The sequence below is a fragment of the Apteryx mantelli genome, chromosome 8 (genome assembly GCF_036417845.1).
Source record: "Apteryx mantelli isolate bAptMan1 chromosome 8, bAptMan1.hap1, whole genome shotgun sequence".
In the NCBI taxonomy this organism is placed as follows: Eukaryota; Metazoa; Chordata; class Aves; order Apterygiformes; family Apterygidae; genus Apteryx; species Apteryx mantelli.
In genome coordinates, this window is record NC_089985.1 from 15,017,876 (window position 1) to 15,028,755 (window position 10,880).

Sequence of the window (10,880 nt, forward strand, 5' to 3'; positions counted from 1 at the left end):
AAGAATACCAAAAACTAAAGTGTATGTTGCAGTTTGAAAATAAAGAGGTCTTGTTCTTTGATTTACCAAGGTAGTTTTCAACATTTTCCAATATAAAAATAAAATGAGAATTAAGATATAATTTCCAGATCAGTACTGCTTATATCTTTTATAGAAATAAATAATTTCAGGTCTTAGATTCATTCATTATCAGACAGGTAATTCATTCTCTGAAAGTGCTGTAACCATATGACTTTCCTTTTGATTACATGAGCTGCAGGTAGTGTAGATCCTATATGTTAAAAATCTTGTGGCCTTATTGTGATAAAACCTTATAATAAGCTAACAAAATGGTTATTACATATATTATTTGTATGCAACAGGTGAAAACAGCTCCTGTGGCCCAGCTGCACAGCTGGCTGAACTCAGCAAAGCTATATTAAGTAATTTGGATGGTTATGTGCTACGATTTACAGCAGAGGATCTGGCCCTAATGCAGGCAAAGTCACAGACTGCACTCAGGAATTTTAGCCTACTAAAAAAAATTGGCATAAAGCTACAGTTTCCTCTGGTGCAATTTATGCAGTATACTCATCTTACTGTGGGAATAATGCCATTGCCAGCAGTGACTATCGACTTCTCACTAATGAAGTCTGAAATTTCTTCTCTCCGCTGAAGCATAGTCTAAAGAAACACTGAAAAACATACAAACAGCATGCTCTATTCCTTGGCCTATTAGGAAGTGTTTCTTATGTAAAAGGAATAGAGAACTGCACTCCCCTGCTTTTATGCATGGCAAATGAGTTTACTTGATAAGGCCTGGGGCACAGTATTTGTTTAAAGCCTCTAACTCAAATTAAAAAGGTTCCTCAGAACAATAACATCTCCTTATGCAATGTGGCTTTTCATCTAGCTACCACCTGGAGAAAAAGAAAAGTTACTGATTGATGCTTTGAATTCAGATAGAAATGGTTGAATTAGATTATTTAATATTGCTTCATCTAATATTTCTTGATGATTTCTGTATAACAGTTCAGCTGTATCAGCTACTTTAGGTTTCAAAACAAGCAACAACTTGTATTTTGTTTATATTTTGGTGAATAGTAGACCAATGATTGTGATATGAATATATCCAAAATAGAGGGCATTGGGTATTCTAAAATAAGGTGATAACCATATGCCAGAATTTAAAGGCATAACTTGATTTATTCTTCTCCAGATAATATAGAGTATTATGTGGCTTTCAAAGATCATCTTTTGGCAGAGGGTGAGATGAGTAAATATTAGGGAGAGAAAGGAATAGGCAGGTGTAAAGGAAGTCGTACAGCAAACCAGCAGAGATTGTGGTTCAGGCAATTCTACAGAAGTCGAAAACCGGAGTCGGCCCCTGGAAATCCTGCAGGGCCGTCGGGAGCGTGAGCAGGAGTTTCAGTGCAGTCCTCAGGCAGAATTACGAAATTGTACTACCCCATAGTAAAACTGTTGGGCAAGATTCTCAAATAATGTCAAATTGGATATAGGTTTCAGGGGAGCAATGAAAAGAACACTGAGGTAAGCGCAATCGTTTCCCAAGTCCAGATTGCCCCACTGCAAGATACAGCCTTGTTCTGTGTTTTATGTTTCAGTTGGCTGGAAAATTTGGTTGTGTGAGTGGTATATGCCAACAAACCCTCAACTGAAAGAAACTGAGTTTAAGTGTTTAAGTAATTAGTGTGGAAGAGAATTTGATTTTAGACAGGTCTATACAAACTCACCCAGTGTCCCACTCAAACTTAGCAAAGAATTTGGCATCTCTTGAAAGCCAAAAGAGAATAAACGTATTTCAGCTTACAACCCCCCCCTTAAAAAAAAAAAAAAAGATGAACATATTCTTAATGATCTCATCCCTAAGAAAAAAAAACACCATTTCTTGCAGATATTAGCTCTATATGAAAGTTAAAGACTAGGTGATGTTTGACCAAGAAATATCTGTCTTGGACATGTAACAAGTTGTTCAGTTCATACTGACTCTGATCCCTGACCCAAGGCTTCCTCAATTTCCAGTGAAAAGATTCCTATTTTCCTTCTGCTTTGGGTCAGGCTCAAAATTTTAAGTCTCCTTTCATAAGTGAGGAAGGAAAGAGGGAAAATTAACTTTTCTGTTTTTTCCCCCTAAGAAATAGCCATCCGGTTGCTTGATTTGATTTTTTTTTTTTTTTAGTCCCAGTTCCACATTACAAAAAATATATTTTGGTCTAATGCTTCAGCCATGATTCATGAAGACAGATGCATAAAATAAGAATACTGTTAGAACTGGTAGTATTGCTATAAGGAGACTGAATTATAAGCAAAATATAAAGTAGCAAAACTGAGCATAGCAGGTTTAAAACTCATGTATTTTCCATGTTTAGGAGAATGAGTCTAAATACTTGCTGGCTTTGCAAGATATTCAGAGCAGAGAAAAACAGGATTACTACCAAGTAAGTAATGATAAATATTCTTATGTTCTGTAACATATACAACTGCCTGAATAGGAGAGAAAAAATGAAAAAAACAATCACAAACTTCACAACAGAAGTTTCCTGCACAGGCTTAATATCATGCAAAGTATGTAGCATCTTCACAGCTGCCCCACGCGACCACCTTCAATACAGCCAATTACTTTATGGTAACGCAAATAGCACACTGGTAAATGCTGAACGCTCGTGTGGATCCCTTCCATGTATGAAGCTGCACTCTGGGGCAGGCAAGAGACATGGCTCAGTGTCTCCTGCAAGTCCTCAGCTCCCACCGAGCTCAGGGGAGGCCAGGAAGAGCCAGGACTTCAGCCGACATGTTGCGCCGGGGTGGCTGGAAAGTTCCCATCCGACGCGTCAGAGAAAGAGAACTGGGCATCAGATCATGTGCTGTATCGATTTGTTGACTGCAGAAGAATACGCCTTCCACAGCAGATACCGAGGTGCGTCTGAGGCCTCCTGAGGCTGCTGTCGGGGTGAGGCTGAGCGAGAGCACCGCAGAAACCGGGGCAGCATTCCCCAAAGCGCCTCCTGGGGAGGACTGCTCTGCTGCACAGCAGCGGCTCAGCCCAGGGAAGCTGGTGCGACGTGGCCAGGGAAGCCCCTCGCGCTGCGGACAGTACAGTAAGGGAACTCCCACAAGGTGGGACAGTAGCATTTTCTAATTTAAACTTTTGAGTCTCAGCTATTAAGCTGCAGTTTTTGTTTTTGTTTTTTTTTTTAAGAGAATGTTCAAATTTTTCAGTGTAATGCATATTCTCCAGTGAATTCTATCATGTAGCACATCAACGCAGCAAAAAGATTACAGCCAGGACAGCAGCTCAAAGAGCAGCACTAATACAGATCCTAATAACCCATGCTCACATTTTCCTTACTGACTTTCACATTTTCCTGAGTTTAAAAGGGGGGGGGGGGGAGTAGAAAGGTTTTCCTCGGGTGTCAGCTGCCCCATCAGGCAGTGTTCTTTCTGCTTCACGGATCGATGCTAAAGACAAATAATCAGAAATGGAAATAAGATGGCACGGCTGCTGATGCTCAGTGAGACAGGCAAGACTGTCACTTACTCTGTGCAGAAGCAGCACTGCTGACAGAGGTAAAAAAAATTATCTGCGTCAGGAACAGCCAATATGACTCAGAAGCAGCTCTTAAAAAGGAAAAAAAAAAAAAAAAAAAGGACTAAGATTCTCACTTCCAATAACCACACACTTCCTGAGTTTACAAAAAGAGAAGGCCATTAGTGCATGAGAAAAATGCCTTTTGACAAGCAGCAGGTGCGTATTAGCCAGAGTCGCTAGAGCGCGAACGCCGCAGCGCGCTTGTGGCGAAGCTCCTGTGACACTGCATTTTTCTGAGGAGACCAGGCCGGCCCGGCACGCCTGAAAGAGCTGTTACGTCAGAGAAAGAGCGAGAATTACATCCAGTTAAAAAAGAAAAGGGCAATCACCAATTAAAAAGGCTACAAATCTGCTGCTGGTTGTTGTGCAGAGAAAGCCTGTGAAGTGTCACACAGTACTCATACCAAAGCCAATTTTACTTTTAATTAAGTTGTATAGGTACTTATATCTAAACTTTGCAACATTGAGTAGCTGTTGTTCAGATTAGCAGCTCCCGGGAAAGGCCGGGATCGGAGAGAAGAGCCGTCTCCCCCCCGGTCTGCCTGGCACACCGCCGAGAGCACCTACTGGAACACATTCCCCGTGTTTTCTTCCACTAACATAAGCATTTTTAAGTTACCAGAATTTGGGTCCTATAACTGCAAAGCTTAGAAAATTACCTAGTGTAAATGGAGCCACGGTAATTTACATTCGCTTACAGTCTGGCCACCAAATATTTATTTTTCATTAAATTGTTTAGTCTCTCACCTTACTGCTTTCATACTCTTTCCCAGAATCAACCAAGAGACTCCTACAATCTTGTGAAATTATCACTTGAGAATAACAACCATTAAAAAAAGAAAGAAAGAAATTTGTCTTCAGTCACCTCCAAGAACTCTGCCTAAATGAGTAACAGTGTGTCATACTTGGTTATAAACAACCGGAGATAGAATGGATAATACGTCCCTGTACAGCTGAGACTGTATTAACCTTTCAGTATGTGTCTTCTCTTCAGAGCTTCGAATCTAGCTGATAAGTCAGCTGGCTGGCGACTTGGGTCGGAAAGGCCTTTAAATATTACAAGATGATCTGGAGCTCTCAGAAACTGCTACTAAATTCAAACCTAACCCTCAACATTTCATAAATAAACTATATGATTCCTGTCCCAAAGGAGTTAGTCTAGAAAATTAGTACTTTCCTTACACTTATCAAAATAAGCATATGCCATTTCCCAAGGAATTACATGGAAGTACCTTGAGATAGAACTGAACATTTAGTAGAGTGAGAACAATATTTTCTTCAGCATAGTTAGCACAGGATCTGAGATATGCAGAAAAGCCTTTTTAAATGCAAAATTCATACATATCACATTTAAATTAGGGGACAGATTTTCAATTCAAAATTTCAATTTGTATACTTGGCTTTAGCCATAGCAAACCATACCTCCTAATGCTACAATAATCTCCTTTTTTCTAAAGGGTGTCTTTGGAGGAAGTTCTCCAGTGGTCCCAGTCTTTTGAAAAGCTGATAACAAGTAAATGTAAGTAACTGTATGTTTTTATCCTAGCTGGATTTACTGGAAAAGAAAAAAAAGTTTCTATAGAGGAAAGTCAAGAAGTCATAAGACAGGGTATGCTCTATACTGCATATACAACTGCTGAAAAGCAACGTTGTGTGTGATATGCTTAGCATGCGTTGCACCCTGGACCCCTGCGCCTCGTTCAGGCCTTGTAGAGTTATCCCACGTAGGTTTTACTCTGAAAGTATGTCTTACAGTTGTAAGCACTGGTCATGCTCGACAAGCAACAGCACTGGGTGAAGCCTCATAAGTGTTCTCCTGGCTACGGGCGTTTTAACAACTCTGTCATCCAAATCTGTACAAGGCAGGTCAGATGAAATCACCACAAAAACAAAAGAAAAGAATCTCAAAAGTCTAATTATTGCTAAGCTCCTACCAATTGCTACTGTTACACCCTGTAACCAGGTGTTTCAAAGGTATATCCTCATGTACAAAATGGCTTATTTACTGAACAGAGCATTCTTTTAACTGCTTCACTTTATACAATTATATCAGCAAGGAAAAGAGTCACTCTTTTCTTGGTGTAAGAGCTTAGGAAGAAAGGGAAACTAGCCCCAAAAGGATGATTTTTATTTTTATGCATATCATGATTACTTGGTAATACTTAGACATCCCCTATGCAAAGCTGGAGCTGGAATTTCGAAATAATTGTCAGTCCTTGGATATATTTGATAGTGTTTCCACAGACCAGGAAGCACAAAGCTTCCCGTGTTCTGCCCCTGCATAATGAAATGCCACTGAGGTTAAAGGGAGCTCTGCATGTGTAAGGAAATATGTGCCTGAAGTCTAGGGCTCTGGGGTGAGTTCAAGTGTTTAGTTCCTCACTTTGCTATAATCTTTCTAATAAGAATATTTATAGGTGTAGAACAAAGCATTGTACTGCCTTGTAAACATCCCTATTGCCTTCAAAGGACTCTAAAGGTAATGCACATGCACATTGTACCTGAAGTTTGACTTCTGAAATATTTACAGATGGGCCTATGATCTACAAGACCTACTTGGAGACAGAGCACAGTGATGAAAACATCAAGTTCTGGCTTGCTTGTGAAGCCTATAAGAAGATCACATCACAAAGGAAAAGAATTTTGGTGGCCAGGAAACTCTTTACAAATTACATTCAACCCCAGGCTCCTAACGAGGTGAAATACCATAACGTGAGCTGCTCGTTTCCTTACTAGAAATGTCCGAAGTGTAATGTAGTTTACAAAATTCAGTGACAAATGCTTGGTACCTCTTGTATAAAAGAGTGCAAAGACCTTTGCCATCCATCCTCCCCAAACCCTTCTGCACCCAGAATTTTAGTACCTGCCTCCACTTCTTTGTCTATAGGCAAACCTTTCAACCAAATCCCCCAAGGATGCAAGCAAAAGGCACGATGTGTATGGAACCAAATTCTTGGATCTCTTTTCTTTTCAGGGTGTGATCCAGGGGCCATTGATCTCACTTCAGTAGAATTTGGGTTAGGCCATTACTGCATGAATACGTTAGTCCAGTCATTGCAAAAGTAAAAAGAAATGAAGTCAAGTAAAAACCTCTACCCAGTCCTGTCCCTTCAGAAAACTGGCCAGAAGAAAGGTTCCAAAAATATTAATCGTTTTCTGCTTAAAGCAACAATATTTAGGGGAAGTAGACCAGATTTGTATGTAAAGTATTCAAGAGCAATTTTTTTTTTCCTGGCAAGTGGCTATACAAAAAAACCCAAGTCATTCCTGCTCAACAGGTCATGCTCTACAACCTTGAACTATCTCTGCTTATTACTCTTTTGCTTTTATATCTGCAGGCCCTGGCCATGTAACATAACTTAAAAAAAAAATCATGCTAGATTATTTTCTGGTTTCTGCATAACTGTAAAATTATTAAGGATTCTCAAAATGTAATCTCCCTGTTGACACTGAAGGGCAAGCCAAAACCAATCCAGCTTCATTCCCAGATGGTGTCTGAGAGCATTTGCAGCTTTAAACAACTAAAATACTCCCACTAATCTAAACCTCTGGAAAACTTGAAGGTTTTTTGTGAGGGGTTTAAATCACAATTTGAAAGACAACTCATTTTTCCTGTGTCTTTTTTTCCCCTGTTTTCTTGTATTTTTAGCATGTGCAGGTCATAGGAAACTCAGTAAGACACTCATTTTCAAAAGAGAGATGTCAGTATTGCTAACCACACATTCATTAATCAAAAGTAAAGCCTTAAATCAGGACAGCTGAAAATAAGCTGTGTGATTCCTCTCCCCCCCACCCCCACCGAAGTACTATGTATTTGAACCTTGTTATTGGCTTTCTGGTTTCTAGGTCTTCAGGACACACTGATTTCATATTTCCTTGCCATTCACTATTAACATAAGAACTAGCTACCACTCTAAAACGGTAGATGTTAATGAGGATTTTAACGCAGTTTATATTCAAAGTTCAGCAGTACTTAAAAGGTGCAACTCAAATGACTCCTCTGGAATAGCACAGTCCCAACACATTAAAGACATCCGCACTGGCTCACACTGTTATAGCTCTCCTCTCAACACTAAAAAACCAAGTTGACAAGAGCAATGCAATTCATCCTAAACTAACACATCAGCATAAAGTTCCCATTTTATTTGGAACATTTCCTATTACTAAACCTTTCTACTCTTACATGTCCACAGAGCATCTACTTATCTGATACAAACCTTGGATTGCAGCAGAAGAGCCCTAGGAATCAAGCCTTTCCCAAATAAGTTTGATATATAGGCTCTCTCGTACCTTAATCCAGAGACCATCATAATTTCAGCAAATTGGTTTTCACAGGTACTGTTAACCTCCAAACATTTGAGCTCACTAGAAATCAAAAGTCAGGTTTCCTATTTAGGAAGCTAATCGCAGCTCTAGTAGCAATTTTTAGCAATGAGGTGGTTTGGATGTCAGCACCTTTCAGCTATTCCTTCTACAGAATATCCTCCTGAAAAAAAGCTTCTACTGCAGCCACTCTATGCAACCCGTGTCCTCAGGACTTCTTCCTCCAGAGTCACATACATATTCTTATATTTCCTAGAAGTAGCCAGCCAAAAGTCATCAGAAATACCTCCCTAAGGCTTGATGCCTAGGGCCCATGTTCTGTATACGGCTCCAGCAGTAGCAGCTTCACCACTGCTTGACCTCCACTCATTGCACTAGGCCTCATTAAACGGGCCTTCCCGTTAAGGAGGTGGGGCAGACTGCAGCATCAGGCAGCTCCTAGTCCTCAAAGGAGCATATCGAGCCACTAACCTCCCTCCTACTACGTCCCGTGCCAAAAGAGGTACAGTAAGAGCAGCAAGCCGACTAACAAATAGGATTGGGGGGTTTCTGGTCTTAAAAGGAGAAAGCCACTCTGTCACAGTCAATCAAGATTTTTTTTATTAAGTGCTGACTTTACAGTAGAAAGATTTAGAGGCATGAGCATTAAACCGATTTCTATCTCATTCTATTTTTGGTAGTGTCTAGCATACTTCCTTTCTACATCCCATATCACATAAACACATACCATAAAAATTGGTCCAATAGGTATACACACACGTTTATATACACACACTTATATATAAGGCATTCAAGTACAGTTTACCTAACTTCATTCTTCCATGCCCTTCCTTTTCATATTTTCAGTACAACCTCAGTAATGTTATTTTATTTTTCAGATTAACATTGACAGTCCTGTGAGGAAAATGATTATCAGGAACCTTCAAGAACCGACAGAGTCCTGTTTTGATGAAGCACAGAGAATAATTTACATGCATATGGAAAGAGATTCTTACCCCCGATTTCTTGAATCAAAGTTCTATCAAAAACTCAAACACAGCCTTCAGACTAATAGCAATAATTCAACAGTAAATTAAAGAGAAAGGCTGAAAAAATCTAGAAAAAGATTTCTTCTGGCAGGCAAGTGTTTCTAAAATTTAAAGTAGAATTTAAAGTAGACAGGAAAAAAAACACAATCAAGCAGTAGATGAGTATTAATCTGCTAAACTTACGTTGATGGAATTGATGAGAAACTGTTGTCCCCTCTTTCCTTTCTTCTCACATGGGAGAGCTCTGACCCCCCCCCCACCATAAAAATCTGAGAGATGGTGGAAAAACTCAATTTCAAAAAGTTTTCAGCCAAAAAACAGTATGAAATTCTACAGTCTTTTATTGAAATTCAACAGCTCTAATAGCATATTTTTAATATTCTTAATTTGAAAGATCTGATACAGGAAAGAGTGATGCTGCTAGGAAATAAATGCTTATTTGGCTATTTATAACACACAGGAGGAAAAAATCTGCATTGCTGTATTTACTAAGCTTGTTACTTTGAAAGAATATAATGAAATCAAGAAAGAGCAATAGCCAGAGATGAATGTGAACTGTTTGCTTAACCTTAATTTATGAAGTACAATGTTCATATGGTGTAGAGTTGATTTTACATTGAATTATGATGTACAACATATGTTACAAAGGTACTTTATCTACACTGCTGTAATACTACACACCCCACACTAGTATTTCCTATGTTTATCTCTAGGAATAAAACTCATTAGTATTTCATGTCTTTTTTTCTAGGTATGGACAAATGTACTCTTTAAGCACCCAAATAATTAGATACAAGGAGAGCCAACATTAGAATATCATCCTATAATACAAACGGGTCTCTCCATCTTTCATTCTCATGCATTAACTGCAAAGTAGGCTTGCTAATCTATTGATCCGGTGTCAACGTACACTGTATCTCATTGAAAAAGGAGAAAAAAAACAGACAAAAAAAAGCCTAACAATCTCTGTCCTCAAGTCTTGTAATAACTGGAATCTCTCAATTCTTTCAGTGGACTTCAGCATAGACCCTGAAGGCCACAGACGGTCAGGGGCTCTTGCAGTATCCTCCCAGTCCACATTATTCCAAGGAACGAAAAGAGCAAGTTCCATAAGCACGTCACTCTGGCAGCAGCCCTGCAAGCCCTGATAGCACCACACTGATCCTCTAGGGTGACTGCATGCACACAAGAAATGAAATATTTAGATTAATTTATTTGACCAAGGTTACTTCAATTATGTTGCCAGTTCACTCTTTATAACAATTTACTTTAAGCTGCAACTCGCTGCCTAGCTAAAAAGGCAGTTTTTGTTACAACATTAAAAAAAAACCAAACAAACAAACCAACCACTTTGTGTCATCTCTCTTGGAAAAAGTTTAATCTTCCTATAGGAGACTTGCACTAGTTCATTAGACCACTTATCACAGTAAGTTTTTACTCTCATCGGTCATCCAGTCTGAACGTTTACCTCTTTGCTTTACAAGACAAGCATGAAAACACAGGACAGTGCAGACAATGAACAAGCTGTGTTTTACTTTTGTAGCACCTGCCTTGTGACAAGGCAAAACTATAGCTGTCCTGTAAGATGTTTCCCTTTGCAGTATAACAAAATATTAAATGTGAAAACATTTCTAGGGAGTAACTTGTTCTCTCCCAGAAATCATTGTTAGGCCCCCGAGCAGTGGTATTATTGTGGTGCACAATATAGATTACATTTGGGAAGAGAGTCATGGTGATTTATTGATGCCAGATAAGCGCGTTTATCAAGAGCTACTAGATGCACAGCATGGTATCTGGCTTGGGAAGTCTGAGCCACAGGCTGTTGAAGTATGCAGGAGGTGAGAGAATGCTATCAAAACAAACAGAAAACAAACAAATAAAAACACTGCTTTTTTTTTTTTTTAATACTTTCTCTAGTTTTCTGCTGTTGGCCATTGTCA

At 39.2% G+C, this 10,880-nt stretch overlaps 1 protein-coding gene across 1 annotated transcript; it reads left to right on the plus strand.

Annotated features, from left to right (window-relative positions):
- The first annotated feature begins 2,373 nt into the window (after positions 1-2,373).
- On the plus strand, positions 2,374-8,988 carry RGS13 (regulator of G protein signaling 13). Its single transcript, XM_013960886.2, has 4 exons — positions 2,374-2,438; positions 5,047-5,108; positions 6,120-6,286; positions 8,791-8,988. Exons 1-4 carry the CDS (start codon positions 2,374-2,376, stop codon positions 8,986-8,988), a joined length of 492 nt encoding a protein of 163 aa, XP_013816340.2.
- The last annotated feature ends 1,892 nt before the right edge of the window (positions 8,989-10,880 follow it).